Here is a 21370-nt window from a genome sequence, read left to right on the forward strand (position 1 = left end):
TCTTGAAATGTCTTGGAAGGTTAGTCCTTCAGTTACCTTGAAATATCTTTAGTTCCAATTATTTCAATTAAGAACTTAAGATGTTGACGTGGGTAAGGGATACATATTTTTTCACTTATTTTTTAATTGTTAACACTTTTCTCACATACTTCATGAGCACACACTATTTCTCTGGTCGGTATTCATTGTCTAAGTCACATTTTTTCCTAAGGAAACCTTATCTGCCATGTTGAATCAAATGTATTGTTGTTTCATGCATTTTTCTTTACTTTTTCCTTTCTCAACTAAACCTGTTAAATCTATTCCCCTTTGAATGATAACTAATAAGATTGTGATAATAGCTCATAAGGTGTAATCACTCCTTTCTTATCTCATCACAGGGATGGTACTGTGCCCGTCTGATTTATTCAAAAGTACCTGATGAAGAAACTTAATCTTGCTAGCGAAGCTGAGGTGAGCTCATTCTAATAACTGAACAATTTCTATACTCCCCTATCTCATTTTCCTTCCTTTAGAACCAACAAAACTGAAGCAGATTGAGTCTGAGCTTAAAAATAAAGCAGATTCCACAGATGAGGAGCCATCTGAGAAATCTAATGCTGCGAGCGAAGAGGAGAGACGCAAGATACTGAGGTGTCTAGTTCTAAGGAGAGTGTATGACATTTGTAATTGATGTGATATGATAAGTAGGTATCAAATTTTCACCATTACAATATATATTAAAAAAAAAAAAAATTCTCTAACCAATATCTATTAATTTATCAGTTATTCTCTTTAACATGAGAATGCATCTTACGTGAAAGTGTACAATTTTTTTAAGGAGAACTTGAACTGTTTTTTTTCTTCCCCTCATTGTTGCTTTGTTGAATTTTTTGGTGGAGGAGAGGGAAAATGATGATTAGTTACTACAATGGCTACGAATGAATAATTGCTGGAAAGTAAAGTGAAGGCAATAATATCTGTAGCGAAAATAAACAGAAAGATACAAATTTTTGTTGAATGAAATTAATGGTTTGCTGTTCCTTCGAATGAGAGTAAGGTTCAAGTGCAAGTTGGGGTATAGAAGTCGAGCATAACAAATTTCTTTAACTAATCTCTTCATTTGAGATGTCATGTTTACAAGATCCACCAACATTATAACAGCAACAAAAAAATCCACCAACCAGAAGTTAAAACTTACATGCTACACTCTCAGCAAAACATTGTACAACCTATGTCGAATCTTATGATCCGAGAACCATCAAATGCTCATTTTAAATTTGTCAGTAATCTAAAATTGGTGCCCTCAAATCTAAGCTCAAATTTCAAATGCCAATCTTACAAGTTCTATCAAAATCATTTGTAATCACCAGTGCTTCTACTCCATTATTACAGCATGGTTTCCATACCATACTAAACTATGTATATTGACAGCACTAACCCAACATATCTACATATATAATCACTGCAAAAATTACCAAAATCATGTTGCTCCAGAGCTGGCCGTGGCCCCACTACCATCTCTAAGCCCTTGAATGCACATATGCAAATTTCTTTGCACACTATCTGCAACTAGTTTCAACCTACCTTGACTTACATCGGCTGCTGAGCTCGCACTAACCTCCACTGTCCGTGCCACCCTCTGTTTGCATTTCTCCCAATCATCAACACGCGACCAACATGCCCTATCGCCATGGCTACCACTCATGCCAAGAAAGGATACATTAAGACTTTCACCAAATGAATATCTCAAGCTTACTGAAACACAGTAAGGCAACCAGGCAGCACCACCAGCAGCATTGACATGCGGGATGTGAGCAGAATCAAGAATGACAGTAAGTGCAAAATCAACATAATTATGCAGACGATCATAATGGATGTTGCTTCTAAATGCAGACGAGCTCTTTGAGTTCTCGTCCGCGTTCAACCCAGCATGATTTTCAAGACATAATTCAATTCGTGGTTTTTGAGCTGAAACAACATCTCCAACTTGTGCCTGAGATAATCCCTTCTTCCAAGCAATTAGTTTCAAGAATTCTCTCAAAACCGGTATAGGTAAGGTGAGCATGGTTATGAACGAAGCAACACGTGAAGCATCGTAGGGCTCAGATGCCACTCGACGGCTGAAGTAGTCACATATTTCACTTATTTCAGATGAACTTAGTTCCTCTGGGGCAGGATTGGAGTTTTGTTGCTGCTGTTGTTGTTGGTGGTGAAAGCGTTTTACACTTAACACCTGCAGAAGAAGCTGAACTCTGTGGACACTAACAGAAAATACATATCCCCTGCAGATAGATGAAAAGACAGCATTCCTATTTAGAGTCTGATAACTGGAATACGAGGGACACTGAATCAACTTAAAAAGACAAACACTCCAACAGCTGGTAGGCAAGAGGGATGCTGAATCAACTGAAAACTGGACATGTTGTAATCAAAACTAAGGAACAAGATTGAACTTGTAATAATAAAGGATCAAAATTATTATTTTTAGCCAACTAGAACTAACAAGTCATATAAAGTATCAATATGTATCATGTTCAAACTACAGTTAAAAAAAAAATGATCAAAAGGCATTTTATTTTATATCCGTACCCAAAATTCAAATACTGTTACAAGAATTTAACAGCCAAGTGAATAAGGCAATGAATCATGTAATCACATAAGAAACAATTTGAAAAGATATCAGATGGAAAAGATTGGCAGACAACCCAGTATCAATAATAAGATTGATGATTTTATTTCACTCATCTTCCCTTCTTTTAGTAGGAAAGGGAAAAGAGAAAATATAAGTCCCTCTATCAAAAAATATAAAAGAGATGTTTAAAGAAGTTTATGTGTGTGTGTGAGTGAGGGGGGAAGGGGATAATCACATTGAGAGAGGTACAAAAAGACTTACCCAACAAAAAAACGCAATGCAGGCTGCTCAGGGTCCATGTTCAAAAGGGCACCTTCATTGTCCTTCAAGATGGATCCTAGGATTTCTTTCAAAAGATCTGGTAATTGGGCGAATAGCCATAGCACTCCAAGATACTTGAGAATGCCTCTCAAAACCTTTTTGAGGGCAACAAGAGGAACCCAACCACCTCCATAACCTCCATCGTCACCGAGGCCGATAATGGCAGTGTTCAACCCGCCTTTGACATGAGACGGGACAACTGTTCCAGGTGGCCTTCGAAGAGGTACTGCTGATGTCGTCAAAGCTAAGGTTGAAGAGCCTGCTAAAGCGTTTCCCATACCGTTTAAACTAGCTACTTGGTTTCCTGTCCTAGACACTGCGGCAGAGTTTATTCTGTTACCGTTTGCAGCCATCGACTGGGTCCCTGAATTTGGACTGTTTGAACTTGTCAGCCCACCTGCCTGTTGTCCAGTAAAACTGGGATCTAATCCATTCAATTCCTGGGCCACATGTTCCATGATAAAAGGCCGAAACTGAGGGCATGGTAATGACCCTCCAGAAGGACGACCCTCTTTAGGAGGTGTGGCAGGTTGCAACCACACCTGATCTCCTGCAAAGCAACGTATGTCAACTGCAAACTGTTTCCGGTACATAATTCGTATCCAGTAAGGACCACGGAGCACAACAGAGATGTCAAAGGGCAATAGTGAACTTGGAACAATGCCTGGGCCACCACGGCCAGCAGCAGCTAACATTGAAAGAGTTTGGTTAGCGATACCACTAGCATTAGACACGGTAGTATTTGCTCCAAGACCAGAAGCAGGGTGACCAACATTAGCAGTTGAACTTGAACTGCCAAGAAGAAGTCCTTGCGATGATATAAAACCGGCCTGTTTGGGGAAAGAAGATAAAGCGGCTGCGACACCTGGAACAGGACCAGCTCTTGCTAGCCTGGTCGCCGCTGCGAGAGCATGCAATGGTCCTGCAGTCAGCCGAATGCAATCCAGAAGCAATGAAACTTCAGCTCCATTTATGAAGTCTTCTAGAAACTGTACAGAATACAAGCAATGTAGTAAATATATAGGCCTGGGATTTTTTTGGGATTGGTCAGTAATCACATTGGACAATATTTCATAAATCTATTATATACAAAAGACAACTTTCCATAAAGTTACTGCTTTCTTATTACTATATTAGTTATTACCACTGAAATATCACAAATCAAATTGCATCAAGCTGATATCAGCCAACATAACCATAAAAAACTGATGCACAGCACATTCTAGTTTATACTACATAAACAGGTCAACAGTTTCCATGGTAGTTTACTTAAAGGTAGTATACATACATATGCAGAGTAAGCATGAAATGGGCGAAGCACAGTCAAAGGAGAACAATACCTTGCAGGATTGTGGATATTGAATCTGATGAAAGGGGGGAAACACAAGAAAAATAGCGTAGGGTGGGTTGGGATGGAGGGAACAATAATGACGGGTTATTGTAGCATTCATAAATTCTTATAATTTCACATAATCTGAAGCATGACAGAAGAATATGAGTATCTATTACTGGCCCAAGGAATGCAGATTTTTGGGGGAAACTGGGGAGAACAACAATCAAATAGCAATCAGTTGAAGCAAAATTAACAAACCTTGGTACGAGGCCAAAGTTGATCAGGAGATACATGCATTGTGCAACCCTCTTTACCGAATTCCCACTCAACAACAAAACGAGCAAGGACACCTGAACTAAAGCTAAACCACAAGCTCATCAGTCCAACTGCCTCAATTCTAAATGCGCTTCTCATCTGTAGTTTGTCTGCAGTATCTGAAGCGGTCTTGACACCAGATATTTTGACATCGGAATTTGTATGGAACTCTTCTGACTTCTCATCTGCCCTTATACCAAGCAATTTCCGGATACCAATGGAAAATGTTCTTGCATTGGCAAGTCTTTGGATATCAGCCACTAATTTCTTTATGCTATCTTCCTCAACAGATTGATAACTCAAAACAACACCAACTGGATCATAACGTATATGTGAATCTATATCAGATGTATAAGCAATTCGAACACCAGAACCCCATGGTGTGTTACTGCTCCCTTTCTGAAGCTCCCATAAATCCCTGAAATGCTGATCATCGATTTTAACATCCCAATACATACAACCAGGTCTGCCAAGCCGCAGAAATATATGTTGCCATGAATCACCTCTGGCAAAAGGAAGTCGAAACCAAATGTTAAAGGATTCCCTTCGTAAATACACTTCTTCAACATATGATATCTCTAATGCATCCATCTGGCTGGTTAGCCTAGCATGCTTAATGCATAGTGAACAATGCCTGACCACATGAAGAAGAGCCGCTACATAAATGCTAGAAGGAGCATTTCCCTTATTTGCTTCTGCAATTAAACTTCTATAACTGCACTCTTCAGCTCTAGGAATCATTTCTGGGGTTATACTGCCTTGTGGCAAAGCCAATTGAGAGCCACATGGATCTGAAATCTTTCTTCTTTTGCAGATTCCTTGATTTTTGACAAAACCTTGAAGAGATGGAATCAAATTCAACATATCTGATGCCGTTCGCTTACGAGATTTTTTATCATGTTCGGAGATAACATCTTCTCTAGTGCTAAAATTAACTGTGTCCGGTCCCTGGGCTGCAAACAGTCAATTTGCTAGTCGTATATGGTTTAAAGAAAGGTAGAAGAATGTAACAGCATGGATATACTCAACACAATATAGATCAAGACACAAAGAAAGTATCTTACATACGGGAGTTGTAGCACATGAACTAGATCCAGCAGTCCTGAACGATTCAACCAGCGGTCCATTAGGTCTGGAACTAGGTGAGGACATTTGAGAGCTAATCGGCCGGGGAGGAGATAATAGAGATGAACGACTTCCAGATAAAGCATCATTAGCAGTATCTTCATCCATTGCAGTAGAGGAACTAATGTCAACTGAATGCGGAGATTTAACAGAAGCCAAATCCTGTTCAGACTTTGAGGCAGGTAGCTTTTTCCCAACAGCGCTCCTTCCTTGTCCAGTGAGAAGTGAGCCAACAGAACTGGATTGAACTGGACCCTTCACACCGCCTGATGAGAACAAGGAACCATTATATTGGATATTTCCAGCCTTTGGGAGAGAACCATAATGAGAAGGAAGTGATGTATTCAACGGTGAAGAAATATTTTGAACAGGGAATGGTGGCACAGAAGACCCTTTCTCAAGTCCAAAAACATCATCAACTAGTGATGAAAAACCTGATGCATTATGGCCTCTAGCAATGTGTATGGAATTCTGAAGGCGGATATCAGAATAAACCCCAAGCCCAGACATTTGATTTGGACAGGCAGCATTGGGCAAAATGGAATGTAACTTTTCCCAGTCCACCAGGCTTAAATTCATTTCATCTTCAAGCACCTGCATCTGTGCTATATCAATTTTCTTGAACCGCACCACCTGATTAAGGTCACCAAATATATTGTCTTTTCCAGATGGATCTGGTTCAGTCTCTAACAACTTAAACAAGGGTTGAAAATTTTTATCAAGTTGCATAAGAAGGAAGTAAGAACTTCCACAGTCTGGAAATCCCATCATCAGCATAGTTGAACCATTAAAAAAGGTTTTGGGTGTTTTGACTGTGTTCAATCCATGCTCATAAACCTGCAAGGGTGGCCCATAATCCATAAGTCTCAGGGAAGCCGGTGATCTTAATAAAAGTAAGCTCAAAGACAGTCCAAACTGATTTAGAGATTTTTCTTTGAAAAATAAATGGAGTAACAGGAAAATATACCTCAAGGCCCAAAACCCTTCCAATAGATGCAAATAAGTGCAACATACTTTTGCTTCTCAAGCTTAGGAAGACCTCAGCTGCAGTCATAGATCCCTGATTTAAAGCTTCTTCGCATTCTAACAAGGCAGAAGAAACAACTATATTTTGTGATGATTGAAGAAGGAATCGGCCATTCCTGAATTTAAAACAAGGAAATTGGAAAATGCCTAGATTAAAATGCAAGAGATTAGGGAAAGAAACAAGTGAGTGAAATAAAGTACCTGATACTAATTCCAAGAGTAAAAAAAGAAGAGCCATAAGCATGCACACGCAGTACCTCGTGCCCCTCAGAATCCTTATTGCATCTCTTATCATTCTTCTACAGACAGAACATATCTTTATTTTAATAAAACCCATCAAGATTAAATAAAGAAGGTATGCACAAGATTACCCATGGAAAATCCATAAGGTGCGATGAGTGAAAACATAAAATAGCAACAGCAGTTATAGCATGGCATAAATTAATGGTCAAGTGGTGAACAATATTGCACTGAAAAACACATACATATCAACAAAGTAAACCCCAAACCATTGGCTGATAATGCAGAAATAAGATTAGTATAATTTTAGCCAGAACTTGTAAAACCTGCTTTCTTTAAGCCACACAGAAAGCAAGGAAAAAATGTTTTTTGAGCTGAGAACTTCCACAGATAAAAAAAAATATACCAGATTCACAATTTACAAAACTACAAATATTTCCTTCATGAGCAATTATGAAGCAAAGTAATTGCAGTGCTAGTATGCAATAATGCTAAACAAGAAAGAAAATAACAATAATACGAACGTTCAGAATTAGAACTCTCGTAGAGTTCTATGAAACGGAAAGAATGTGAAGTTAAATCCGAAAAACTGTGACAACAAACAAGGACATTAAATAAACCTCAAAAGAGTCATATAACAGAAAGCCTAATGCAAAATTACCACTTTGAAATTTCTTCATAAATCTAACCTGCTTATGTTCAATATCAGGTTCACCCATACGAGACTGGAGCACAACGTCATCTGCTGTTCTAAAGACCTGAACATTTTTTAACAGTTCTGCTTTAATTTCCAGCAACCGGGTATATCTATTGCAACAAATAGCTCTTAACAGCAGCCTCTCAACATCAATACAATTCTGGTCTAAGAGAAACTCTGCCTCCTTGCCGGTTAACGGATCTATGACAAAGATACTGTGGGTGCATTTTATCTGAAGGTCTGATCCAGGTTCAATTTTTATAAATGGGCAAGCACCTGAATCAGCCACACCAGCATTTTTATCAAAATCTAACCAATATATAATTTTCAACCCCGGAGTTCGTAGACCAGATGAATCAGATTCCCCATCAGGGTTCTGCACAGAGCTTGAACTTGCCCCGTGACCAGTTGCACCATCAGATATGAGCTCAAACCGAATTGCATCTTTCCATCTTCCTTGTCGAAGGAATTGTGCTTGCCTTATTACTGTGTCCATGACAAGTGCAACACACAGCTCATGAAGAACCGAGTACAATATTGAAAACGGGTTTTCAGCTGCTGCCATTCTTCTCTCTAGATCATCTCCAAGCACATGTCGCCGCAGTTCTTCCAATTTCACAGGCTTATTTTTTTCACCAACAAGCAGCTCCAAATGCAATATTCTCCACAAGGACATGTGTCCTCGGTACCCAAGTGTCAATAAAACCTGAAACTCTCCATCGACCCTAACCATTGCAGTACCATCAGAAACCCTTATATCAGAAATTTCTTTGGGAAGAGAAACTTCAAGCAATTTGGACCGAACAAGCATGTCCAACTTCTTCAAAGCAGGTTTTTGCTTATCTTGAGTCAAAGCATACTGAGAACCAACATCTTCTATACACTTTGGCAAACACTCATAACTCCCCGTGAGAAGAATTTCAATGGCGGATGGAATATCATAAACCGGAGCACGAGCTTGCTGAAGGCCCTCGTGCATGAAAAACAATGAATCCGCAGCCTGAGTAAAACACACGTCGTGATTGGAAACTGTGGAAGACAATTGCTGACAATGTTGTATTAAAGGAAGCTGTTGACACCATTTGGATAGGACATTGAGACGGATCATACGTTGTTTAGTCTTGGTGAGAAATTTGAGCATGCTAATCTTCTTATCGGTATCGGTTAATTCAGTGGAGCTGCTGCATTTATGAACAAGGTCTTTAAGCGAATTGTATGAATCCTGAGCAGCACGAGTAACGAGGGTGGATAACTCCACTGTCTGTTGGCCTAACTCCGACGTAGCCATTGATTTGGATTGTTGATCTGTTAATTTGAGCATGCTAAACTTTTAGATAGATTTTTCCATCATTTTAACAAACACCTTGTAAGTGCACCTATGAAACAAGAATGTAAAACATAGCCTGTTTTTGCAGTGGTGAAACTGAGACTAGTTAAAACAAGCATTAAGATGCAAAAGAGCAAATAATAATAAGGGAATGTTAATCTCATGTATCAACGTGTTCAATGTAAGAAAAGCAATTTCAACATTGAAGTGTGATTAACAGAGTGAGAATTAGAAAATAACAAACTCACGAAATGAACGAACTCAGAATCAGCGAACAAACATTTTAACGATAGTGAAGTTGCGGTTGAGAGAATCGAAATTGTGAGAGAACGAGAGAATCAATGGGTATGAGAATGAAATTTGTGCCGGTTTTGACAATGACAACAAATAGCGGGATTCGTGGAGTTTTTTTTTTTTACTAAATTCAGATTAACTCGATGGTTTGTTTATTTGAAAAAAATAAAAGACTCGCGTCTTCTGTAATACTCTCTCTCTCTCTCTCTCTCTCTCTCTCCCTCCCATAACAAGAAAAATAGTTTTGAGAGGGTTGCTATGTTGAATTGGAGCGATGGAAATTGAAAATAACATTAATTAGAGTTGTAATTAAAAAAAAATATTAATATTGAATTGAAAAATGAAATAAATCAATTATGTTGGTTTTTTTTTTTTTTTTTGCAAATAGCATTTTGGAATATAGAGAGTACTCATTTATCATGACATAACAAATTAAATTTGTATTTAATGCACGGAGGATTTTACCTTTTAAAATGTCACTCGTGTCGTTTTGAGACCAAACACATGGCTAAATACACGACCTTTCTTTAGGGTGTGTTTGTTTCAAGTTTATCAAATTTATTCCTAGGAATAACATTCCTTGGAATATAAAGATGGGAATTTTATTCCTAGGTATTTAGAAAAAATATGTTTGGTTAACTAAATAATATTCCTAGGAACCATAAAAATAGGGACTATAATAGGTAACTATTTATGAATTTATTCCCATCTCCATGGGAACTTTATTCCCACCCTTTTCCTTGGGGAAATTTTTCTATTCCCAGGAACATTTTATACCCGGGAATAAAATTTAGTAAACTTGTAACAAACATAGGCATATATATTCCTATCATTTTATTCCCGGGAATCAATAAATATAACTTGAAACAAACACACCCTTAGGTATGATAAAGAAATTGCAATTTTGTTAGTTGTTAAACATGTTTTATACTACCTCCGTCCCTAATTATAGGGCCCTTTTGAAAAAATAACGGGAATTAAGATAGTGGATATTTGTATTAAATATGTTTGTAATTACTATTGTTTTTACAATTTTATCCTTTAAGAGAGAGGGTTGGTTTATGTTTTCAACATGTTATTTATTGCTGATTGAAGAAAAAGATGTATAGTAAATAGGGGCATGTATGTAAAAAAATAATTAATGTAGTTGGAAATAGCAAAGGGGTCTTATAAAAAGGGACAAAAAAAATTCTCAAAAGGGTCTTATAATTAGGGATGGAGGTAGTACTCATTATTATATGTTGATGTTGATACAGACTTTGATATCACAACACTTTGAGGGAGTCAAGGCAAAAATTATCGAAATGCTTACAGGTGGATTAACACTCGCGTGCTATGTAGTTTGCTCAAAGGAATAGTTTAGCTGTCACAAATCCTTATATAGCGCGCCTAGAACGCGTCATAAAAATTGACTGTTTCTTACACCCTTACGAGACGCACCATTCATAGGCTCTCCCCTGATGACCCTACAAAAAGTGTCTCAACATTACATATAGTTTCTTGATCGTGTGTTATCAGTCCAAGACTTGTGCCAGGTTGTCGTGATTGGAGGATGAGTTACTTGATACATGAGGTGGTATTTTATCATTTCACATACATACGCTCTGCCTCCACTGAAGGTAAAGACTTCGAGGTCACCTAGGCACGAGCCACTTGATGATATTGTTGTTGATCAAGGGGACGTGTAACAGTTGGACATGACCACACAATGAAGCTGCATTCGAGATTATGTCAGAGGGATAATGGATTGTAGCCATGTGAAGCAAGGAAGTCAAACTTGGCTAGGTTTTAAGCATACATGGATGAGGTCTGAAGGATTGGTTCATTTCCGAAAGTAGGGGGTGTTGGTGGCAGGGTTGGAGTAGTGTTGTTTATGTATTGTAACATTTTGATAATTTGTGTTTTCAATTTATGTTTGGACTTTGTGTTGTAACCTTTGGATATTGGTGCTACTTTTTTTAATTTATGTTTAATTTGTAGTGTTCCATATGCTTCCAATAAACTTTTGTTTGTAATTTGTTTTGATGCATGTTAAACTCAATTTGGATTCGTAGAAAAAAAAAGGCATTAACCAATAAACACCCTCTACTTCTTCAAAAAAATAATAAGCACACTCTATTCTTGTGCCGATACAATTTAGATTATATGTTTCGAATATGTATTATACGAGTCTGAATTGTAATTGGTCTTTAAAACTAGTCAATCGGGGAGTTGACAATTTCAGGTATATAATTAGGGTGGAAAAAGAAATTAATTCATTCTAACTAAAAACACCGGGCAAACTTCAAAAACGAGCCCATTTTCACATCACAAGAAAAGAAAAAAAAAAAAAAAACATCGTCTTCCCCAAATCTCAAAAACCAGTTTAGCTTTTCAATTCACCATTTCACAGATCATAGCAAGAGAAATCAAATTCGCTTAACACATCTCAACAGAGTTCAAAATGGGTACATCAGATGAAGTACAATTAGACGATAAAGCAAAGAGAATGCGCGATCTGCTTTCCAGTTTCTACTCTCCAGACCCTTCCAATTCCTCCAACTCCGCGATCACTTCCCCTAAATACGCTTCTCTCGATGACATTAACTCCTCCGAATTCGATCCCGATCAATACATGAACATTCTGGTAACACTAGTTTCATTGCATTTCATTGAATTTTTGTTAAATTGATTTGAATTGATTGGTTGATTAATATTGATTATCATGAAGGTTTATAAATCGAATTTGGAAGGTTTACTTCAACGACATGTTGAAATGGCAGCTGAAATTAAGAATCTTGATACTGATTTGCAAATGCTTGTTTATGAGAATTACAATAAGTTCATCAGCGCTACGGATACTATAAAGAGGTATGTAGACACCGACATTTCTGATCGAAGGTGTGTCCGGTGTGTGTCTGACACTGACACATGCGATTACATTTCAAATAATTATCTGCGTGTTAGTGTTATGTTCGGTGTCTGTCAGTCCTTCATAGCTATTTTTCTCTTGCTTTATTTAGAGTGTGTTTTGTGAAAGAACCGTTGTATTTGGGTTTTGTTGAACAGGATGAAAAGTAACATTTCAGGGATGGAGACTAATATGGAACAGCTTCTCGACAAGGTAACTGTAGCATTAGATTTATGGAATTCAATTTCATTCTGACTTTGTGTGTGTGTTTGCGAACGCGCGCTTTTTTATTGAAAATAAGTGAAATGAAAAAAGGAAGATAAGGGTTGAATTTGATAGGATTCACATTTTTCTTGCAACGTAGATAATGTCTGTTCAGTCAAGGAGTGACAACGTGAACACTTCTCTATTTGACAAAAGGGAGCATATTGAGAAACTGCATAGGACTTGTAATCTTCTTCGCAAAGTTCAGGTATCAAAGCAATTGTCCATGTCATTGTTCATTGTATGTTTGTGTTTCCACATATTAAATGCGATGCAAGTTGGATTTTTGCTGAATGGACCTAACAATGAAAAACTTATTCTTTTAGTGTGGCCCCTGTGTTGAATAATCTTTCTACATTTTTATAATGCATGATAGTTTTACCTTTTAACAAGTGTTTCTGTGATATGATATGACTGACACACTTTTTACCCTTGTCGAAGAGTAGTTTATATATGATCTTCCTGATAGACTTGGCAAGTGCATCAAGTCAGAGGCGTATGCAGACGCAGTCAGGTTTTACACCGGAGCAATGCCGATTTTTAAGGTTGCTTTTTCCTTATATGGTTTCTAATTCAATCCTTTGATTATTACTTTTACACGCAACATATCAATCTAGGTCTCAGATGAAATATCTTGGTTATATCCTCTTTCTATCAGGCATATGGAGATTCATCATTCAAGGACTGTAAGCAAGCATCTGAAGAAGCGATAGCTAATGTAATAAAAAACTTGCAGGTATACTTCTATCATCTTATCATGCTCTTTAGAAATGGGTTTATCAGTCAACATTTCAAGCCAGGGGAAATATGGATTATTTAGCTTCCAAGTTATTATTTGGCTCTATTCTATCTCATTTGCATGTAGAATAGCCATATCAGCTCATAACATGGTATGAGACCCTTGGCGGATAGCCATATGCTATCTTATTTAGTTATCAAATTCATAGTAAAACTTATAAAACCTTATAAACCAGTTTTCCCAACATGGGCAAAACTTATAAACAATTATGAAGCTCATTGACTCTGATGTGGACATTGTAAAACACTAGCATAAAATATAGGGCACTAAGACATACACACAGAATGAAATATATATATATATATATATATATATATATATATATATATATATATATATATATATATATATATAGAGAGAGAGAGAGAGAGAGAGAGAGCATATCTAGTGAGAAAGCCTATACGTGAGTGAGAGGGTCAATTATCAGCCCTTGGATTAAAATTAATGGTTGAGATTAAAACACTAAATTAACATAATCGTGTAACTTATTTGCACACGACCCCTCACAACTGTTCAAGTCTATAGTCACTCATGCCTTTTCATCTTTCCACCAGTAACTATCACCATGGAAAATACCAACAAGCACCAGCTACTACCATGCCACCGTCTTTCATAATATCTATAATTTTAGTAGAAATAGTTGACAATTACATGTTCATCTACATAAGGGAATTATTTTTTTTGAATGGCACATAAGTGAATATTTTTTGTCTTTTGATTGCAACTTTGCATTGATGTTACAGGTACAAGGAAAGATTGATTTTTTTTTTTTTAATTCTTTTTGACTAATTTACTTACCTCCTGTAATCGAAACCTGCAAAACATGTAAAAAATTCCCAATTCATGTAATTCAATTCAATCCAACACATTGAGAGAAGGGGGAAAACAAACGAAAATCAATTTCAATCCAATACACAAACATAATGTTTTTTACAGCAAACCCGTTGGTCTTTGATTTGAGATTTTAATGCTCAAGGAAGAGTAGAAGTAGCATCGACAACCATGATTGTAGAAGATAAGGAGCTGCAGTTCACAAAGGGTGAAGGGAGAAAACGGTGTGTAAGAGGAAAACAGGGGAGATTAAGTGTCATGTGACTCACTTAACTCACTTAGTAAGATGATTTAATCTCAACCATGAATTTATTCCAAGGGCTGATAATCGACCCTCTCACTCTCGCATAAGAATAGGCTTTCTCAGTAGATACACTCCCTATATATATACGACCCATACAAAAAGAATACTAAGACTAAGAAGGTTCATTCAATAATGTAACCAACCCTTATAGAAATAATCCCAAAATAAGATGAACCGTGTCTCTTAAAACTACTAGGGATCATTTTATGACTTTACATTTCAATGAATAAAGGTTGTGTTTCATTTATTTTAATTGATCTCAATTTGTTAATATTTTTACATTTAATATAAGTTGATTTTTTTTTAAAAAACTTTATTTCTTTAATGATAGAAGTGTCCTACCGAGAGGAGGTGTCGGCTCAATCCCTTGGTCTGTCTGCAAGCTATGTCTGAGCTAAAAAAAATAGTTTTTTAATTGGGCATTATTAAGGGGTGTCATACACTTGTTCAATGCATGTTCAAGGGGTGTTTGGGATGTCACCCAACACTGCAGTTTGGAGAGGTGTCCTTGCTTTATAGGATGACAGTCAACTTAAAATCAATGTTATGCTAAAATCAAATAGTTAGTTTATTATCATTGGTATTGTGATCTGACTTTTTTCTTCTCTCTAACCAGGGGAAGCTATTCTCAGATTCTGAATCAATACAAGTGAGAGCAGAGGCTGCTGTGCTCCTTAAGCAGTTGGATTTTCCGGTTTGTACTGTTTTTTATTTATTTATGGAATTTCATTTTGTACTAGCTAGTAAATATTTCTGAATGTTTAATTTTAAAAAGCCAGCCTTATGATGTGAAATACTTCTTTTTATTGCTCTGTATGGTTAGTTTTGGGTCCTTCGTGTGCCCTCCTTTTAATAGAGAGAAGAGAATGAACATTGTTTCTTTTGGGCTTTGTTTGCGAGTTTGGAGGGGAAGGGAGGGGAAGGCTTGGGAAAAAAGGAATGAGCAAGTGGAAGAAATAGAGGAAAATGGGAGGGGAGGGTTTTGGGGGGTTAACATTTCTTCATAATACTAAACCCTCCTCATTTGGGGGAACTTAAAAATTGTATTGGAGGAGGGTTTTGGGGGGTTTTGGAGGGTTTATATGAATTCTTCAAATTTAATCTATGTTGTTATATTATTTTAAAAATTAAAAATATAGTAATAATATGCATTAATTTATCAATCTCTAAAAACCTACCCTTTTAAAAAATTTGAAAGATTTCTCCATTTTCCCTCATATTTTCCACCCCTCAAAGCCTTTCCTTCCCCTCCCCTCCAAACTCGCAAACAAAGCCTTGGTGTTATTGATTTAGTTCATATGATAGTAAGTTTTCTGTTTTTATTTTCTTTTTTCCTGAGAGGAAGTTTTCTATTTGTTGGCAGGTGAACAATTTGAAGACAAAATTACTTGAGAAATTAGAACAATCCATTACAGACATTCAGCTGAGCCCCGAGGAAATAAACAATGGTTCAGGAGACCTTTCTCCTTCAGCATCTTCTCACAAGGTAACTAGTAGCGCAGCAGTATGTCTTGTTTAATGTCCTCCTCCCTTGTCCCTTTAAGATGTTGACAGCAAACAGCATTAAAATATGTATTTTCATACATCATTTTTGTTATCATTTCTGTTGAAATTTGGGGCCTAACTCGTCCTTACAAAACTGGCTTGTAAGGTGAGGAGTGCCTCCTCTTTATAAACTCTTCTCAAGAGTGCTATCTATCCGATGTGGGACTAAATCCACCCCCTCAAAGCCAACACAATGAAGGTGTTGGAGGCTGCAATTAAGGCTAACCAAAGGTCGCAATTTAGGCGACTAGGGGCGGACCGCAATTAAGGCGGAATTTCCAACAATTTCAATCAAGATGGTGATGATTCTGTGAAGTAATGTACGGCTCTGATCTGAACAATTCTGGATGCCTATCTTAGGTTGGGTCATCCTTATAGAAGATAGATCATTCCACTCTATGAGAAGATGATTTGTGGTTCTTAAACTGTTGAGGTTCATATGATGAACTTGAAAATTGCTGACTTGGCTAATAACAGGAAATTTAAAAGATAGTGTCACTGAGTACAGTAGTTATGTGATTGTGTCTAATTATCTGCAACAAAATGGATGATATGGGAATATTTATAATTATAGGATGACTATTCTGAATTCTGATTCTATCCAAAATTCCTTTCTTTTTACACATAACTTAATTCACCTTCACTAGTACAGATTTTTTATTTGATATCTAATATTACGAGACTGATACATCAAAATTGTTTCTCTTCCATTTCCTATTATAGGCAGCAACTCATGAATTTATGGAGGCTGTCCGTGCTCTTCTAGTGATATTTCCGGATTCAGAAAAGCAGTTGATCAAATTTGCTCAAGATTTGGTTACCAAGTTAGTATTTTTATCTACCATAGGAAGCCATTTTATCTATTGCTGGTAAAAAAGTATATGTATCATGCTTACTTTTTCAATGTTTGCCAGGAATTTTGCAACTGCGGAGGAGTACGTGAAGACACGGATTCACCCAGAAGATTTACTCGGTGTTCTTCGTAAGGAGTAAATCTTTGCTACTTTCCCAATTTCTGGACATATGCTTGATTTCTTATGCTTGTTTGCTTTTTAGTTTAATTTAGTTCCACATTAAGTAGATGTGGCACAGTGATCTTTGAATCCTATGTCTGTTATATAATATGCAAGTTTTGTTTATATGAAAAATAATCTTACTTTTTGTCCAATTTAACTTTGGCAGATCTTTTTTTTTAAGAAAAAGCCTAAGACTTTAGTTAATATTTTTTTGTTTTAATATCACGCAATCTAAATCAATTTCTTATAGGCCTGGATGTGTTGAAAGTGGCCTATACTTTCCATGAATGCACCACCCTGTTCTCCTGATTATATGCATCCATTTGGTTTTTGCTTGTCTTTCTGGATGTCTTTATTGCAATGTGGTGTTTGTTTAATATGTGTCTTTGATGATTTATTAGAACTATAAAAAAATATCATCATTATCCCCATTTATTGCTGTTATATACGCACCATTTATGCTAAACTGGGATTTTTCTTTAAATATTTAATGCATTGAAATAATTACTCAACTATTAATGAATGTGTTTCTTGAAATATTTCAAAATTTTAATCAGTACACTTCCTTTTAAACATCTTGGCAACAATTTATCAAACTCGTTTTTCAATGATAAAATACAAAATTATCATCTGAAAATGTGATGCCTGGACAAAAGATAATTTAATTTGCCCTGTCTGATACAGTTGAAATATTTTAACTTCTTTTAGTGATTTTTTCTTTGATAGATTTATTCATGGGTAAGTTTTCAATATTTTGTTGCCAAGCCATTTTTTCCTTGAACTTATAACTCTTGTTGTGTATTATTTCGTTGTTAAAATCAAATTTCCTTCTGTGGCTTTGACTATGATATATTTGAATGATATTTACAGGAGTTGTCTGGGATGATGTACTCCTGATAGATGAAGTCTTACCAGAAGCAGCTCTCTCTAACCATTCTCTTGAGGTTATTCATTGATGCCATTGGCTCAAATTTGATTCTGACCTTAGCTGTAGTTTTCAAATTCCTCCTATTGTTAGAAAATATATTTTCATCCTCTGAATATTTGTAGGCTGCAAATGTTGTTGTCAAGTTGTATGTTAGAAGTGCATTTTCTCATCTTCTGCAAGACATTTCAGGTTTGTTCTATGATTAAGAAAGCTGCCAGTATTTGCTTTTAGCTTTAAGTTTGAAATATTTACTGTACCACGCCATAGGAGAATTACAAAATGTTGAAACTGGAAAACTGGGTTTGTTGATTTATACCAAGCTGACAACTTGTTTTCGAAAATGACCGAAATCACAAAATGCTATTGATTATGTTGTCACTAATTCTCGTTTGACGTTTAACACGTAATCACATGATTTCTCTTGGAAAAATCTGGTGGAAAGTAGTATTTCTAAATTATAACGATGCTGAGTTAGCTTCTGTTTGATAGATTCTTTCTTACAAGTCCTGAAAAAGGATGGAGCAGAGCAGTACTCCCTAGAAGCTGTTCTTGATTCCAGTACAAAAGCAGTTCTGCAAGGAGGCATGAACGTCTTGCTGGTAAGCACTCTGTAAGCTCAGACTAGTCTAATTGATTTATGCGTAATCATGTAAGCATGTGCATGCATGTAATGCTATTGTTTAAACTTTTTGTTATTTCTCTTTAATTGTGTTTCATTTACATTTTATCTCTCTCCCTTCAGGGCTTCCGCAAAATTTTAGATGATGACTCTGGGATCTTAGTTAGACAAAGAGAGTTATTTGTTGATTTGGTTCAAGAAGGATTTCAAACTTTTTTTAAGCAACTTGAAGATCAGTTCCTCCTATTTTCAGGAAGAAATAATTCCTCAGCTATTCAAGTACATGGTTTGGCAGAAGGAGTTATCGATGAAAAAGCTTTTCCTGGCCTTGTCCTAGTGCTGGCACAATTGTCGGCTTTTATTGAACAAACTGTCGTCCCAAAAATCACTGAGGCAAGGATCCACTTGTAGACTTGGATTTGATTTCTGAAAGTGGATAAATTTGTGTGGTTATTTTTCCTTCCATATCCTCACTGCATTCCTCATAAGTTTCCTTGTAATCTTCAGGAAATAGCTGCTTCCTTTTCTGGTGGTAGTGTTAGAGGCTATGAATCTAGACCTGCATTTGTTCCGGGAGAAATCTGTAGAAAATTCCGGTCAGCTGGTGAAAAATTCCTGCACCTGGTATGCTTTCAAGTTCATATTTTCCTTTCAATGGAATTGCAGTTCATGTTATAACTCTCTGTATATAGTACTAGATGTGCTTGCTAGTAACCGAAGTTCATAGTCAATAGAAATGGAAATAAAGGTTTAATTCATTATTAAATGGGTAGTGAAAGGATGGTAGGGAAGAACAATTTAGCTGAAATGTTCACAAGTGTAATTTCTCTTAAGGTACTCGTCTAGCTTGATTTCCAAAGGAACTAGCAAGCTTCACTTCTCTGTTTTTTGTTTTGCAGTGCTCTTCCTTGAATGCTTTGGTTTTGGTTTTGGATGATATTTAATCTCATTTGACTGTTTACACATCATTTACATACACTGTTTTATTCTTTTCAGTACATAAATATGAGAACCCAGAGGATTTCACTTATCCTGAAGAAGAGGTTTACAACACCGAATTGGGTTAAGGTCAGCCTGTTATATGCTCTTCTTAAAAACAGATTGGTGATTATCTTTGAAAGAGCAGTCTAAAGATTATTATTTATTTTATACAGCATAAGGAGCCGAGAGAAGTGCACATGTTTGTTGATTTTTTTCTTCAAGAGGTTGGTATATCTGTGTTTTCGTATCAACCGCTCTGTTTTCTTTCATTAATTATCAGTCTTGCTAATGTTACATATTTGAAATTGAAATACAATGCACGGACATGAAGTCTTGAATATCTTTACTTGAAGATCATAGTATGATATTTAATTGCTGTAAACTGGAGGATAATTTTGACATATCTTATTTTCTGTTCCAGCTTGAAGTTATACATAATGAAGTGAAGCAGATTTTGCCTCAAGGTATACGTAAGCACCGCAGGACTGATAGTAACGGAAGCAGTGTTTCATCAAGAAGCAATCCCTTGCGGGAGGAGAAGTTGGGTAGGTCAAATACTCAAAGGGCAAGGAGCCAGCTTCTGGAAACACATCTAGCAAAACTGTTTAAGCAAAAAGTTGAAATTTTCACAAAAATAGAATATACACAGGTATTGAGTGGCATCATATTGGTGATTTGAATTTGAACATATTCGTGATTTAAATATAAACAATTGGTTGCAAGCCATCATATCATTTTTGCCGACAAACTGCAGGAGTCTGTTGTTACTACAATAGTGAAATTCTGCCTGAAAAGTGTACAAGAATTTGTCCGTCTCCAAACTTTTAATCGAAGTGGATTCCAACAAATTCAACTGGATATCCAGTTCCTAAGGACCCCTATAAGGGAAATAGTTGAAGATGAAGCTGCGGTTGACTTCTTGCTTGATGAGGTTGGGAGAAACAGTGTTTCTGTGGTTTTAATTTTTCAAATTGATGTTATAGTTTTACTGATTTTTTTGTTGCAACCTCATCCCTCCCTAGCTTCTCCTTGTCTTCTCTATGCATCTCCTAATGGCTATTTGATTTTTATATTCTTTGGGCACAGGTGATTGTCGCTACTGCAGAGCGGTGTCTTGATCCAATTCCATTGGAGCCTCCTATACTGGACAAACTTGTACAAGCAAAGTTGGCTAAAACCAAGGAACAAAACACAACAATCTCTTCATAAAATTTTTTGGGTTCATGTGACCTTCCCGACCTGCTGATATAAATACACGTTTAATGTTAAGAACATAAAAAAAGAGCTAAGGATGCCTTTGTTGTATTCGTCATCTTTCGTAGAATTAGTGATGGTTTGGCAATTGATTGTTAACTTGGTTACTTTTCTGTTCAATTTGTAAATCCTTGTAACTTGTAACATATATCACATTGCATATTATTATTTTTTTAGACAGTATGGAAACTAGATAGTTTCATCCGATCTTGTGTCGAGACTTAAGTTCATTGACTAGCAGAAAATCTGCCTTTTGTCCAATGTTAAGAAATTTAGAGTTCGGAGAATCGGAAACAAGAGTCTTAAGGCTTTAGATGAGAAAAAGGTTCACATAGAAACATTTTGATAGATAAGAAATGGGTACATACTAGTTCTTATTTATAGTCTTCTATGACATTAACTAAAGTGGTGAACTAACCATAACCACCTAACTATAGTGGTCAACTCTTTTCAACAAAGAAAAAAACTATAGTGTTAACTAATTATAACCACCTAACTAACACCTAACAAATTTTAAATTACACCGGCGTAATGTTACACCGTTCAATATAATTTTGTTAGATACATATTTTTTTTTAATTTGACCGTTAAATTGTAAGTTAATAGCATACAAATCTAAAATCATTCGAGGTTCGTCAAGGTCAATG

General features: G+C 36.4%; 2 protein-coding genes across 4 annotated transcripts; one reads left to right on the forward strand and one right to left on the reverse strand.

The window, feature by feature from the left end:
* Positions 1-1058: 1058 nt before the first annotated feature.
* LOC146957529 (mediator of RNA polymerase II transcription subunit 14-like) lies at positions 1059-9591 on the reverse strand. 3 transcript variants are annotated; one of them, XM_085736954.1, is made up of 8 exons: positions 9247-9591; positions 7664-8976; positions 6936-7033; positions 6676-6850; positions 5648-6545; positions 4527-5536; positions 2876-3924; positions 1059-2264 (listed from the first exon to the last, which is right to left on the reverse strand). In XM_085736954.1, exons 2-8 carry the CDS (start codon positions 8957-8959, stop codon positions 1463-1465), a joined length of 5328 nt encoding a protein of 1775 aa, XP_085593080.1. In that variant the 5' UTR covers positions 8960-8976; positions 9247-9591; the 3' UTR covers positions 1059-1462. The 3 variants fall into 3 exon arrangements, with proteins under 3 accessions (XP_085593080.1, XP_085593071.1, XP_085593074.1); XM_085736945.1 differs by having other exon boundaries at positions 6936-7030; positions 7664-9591; XM_085736948.1 differs by having other exon boundaries at positions 7664-9587.
* Positions 9592-11549: 1958 nt separating this feature from the next.
* LOC146957530 (Vps51/Vps67 family (components of vesicular transport) protein) lies at positions 11550-20928 on the forward strand. The gene is made up of 20 exons (XM_085736957.1): positions 11550-11918; positions 12003-12142; positions 12341-12395; positions 12547-12654; positions 12893-12991; positions 13105-13182; positions 14997-15074; positions 15744-15866; positions 16649-16749; positions 16840-16907; positions 17812-17885; positions 17992-18058; positions 18359-18468; positions 18612-18881; positions 18996-19112; positions 19485-19556; positions 19643-19693; positions 19891-20118; positions 20224-20400; positions 20556-20928. The coding sequence occupies exons 1-20, from the start codon at positions 11736-11738 to the stop codon at positions 20676-20678; spliced, it is 2322 nt and encodes a 773-aa protein (XP_085593083.1). The 5' UTR covers positions 11550-11735; the 3' UTR covers positions 20679-20928.
* Positions 20929-21370: the final 442 nt, after the last annotated feature.

This window comes from Medicago sativa, chromosome 1, assembly GCF_051527215.1.
Source record: "Medicago sativa cultivar Bolivia chromosome 1, Bolivia_mono, whole genome shotgun sequence".
Taxonomy (NCBI): domain Eukaryota; kingdom Viridiplantae; phylum Streptophyta; class Magnoliopsida; order Fabales; family Fabaceae; genus Medicago; species Medicago sativa.

What these genes read in the sequence shown, in the direction of transcription:
- LOC146957529 (XM_085736948.1), bottom strand. Translation starts at nt 8,992, where the DNA reads ATGCTCAAATTAACAGATCAACAATCCAAATCAATGGCTACGTCGGAG. An exon ending in CTGATATTGAACATAAGCAG is followed by an intron (nt 7,034 to 7,663) that starts GTTAGATTTATG and finishes TTCTGTCTGTAG; the next exon opens with AAGAATGATAAGAGATGCAA. An exon ending in GCATTGCGTTTTTTTGTTGG is followed by an intron (nt 2,265 to 2,875) that starts GTAAGTCTTTTT and finishes ATCTATCTGCAG; the next exon opens with GGGATATGTATTTTCTGTTA.
- LOC146957530 (XM_085736957.1), top strand. Translation starts at nt 11,736, where the DNA reads ATGGGTACATCAGATGAAGTACAATTAGACGATAAAGCAAAGAGAATG. An exon ending in ATCAATACATGAACATTCTG is followed by an intron (nt 11,919 to 12,002) that starts GTAACACTAGTT and finishes ATTATCATGAAG; the next exon opens with GTTTATAAATCGAATTTGGA. An exon ending in TCTTCTGCAAGACATTTCAG is followed by an intron (nt 18,059 to 18,358) that starts GTTTGTTCTATG and finishes TCTGTTTGATAG; the next exon opens with ATTCTTTCTTACAAGTCCTG.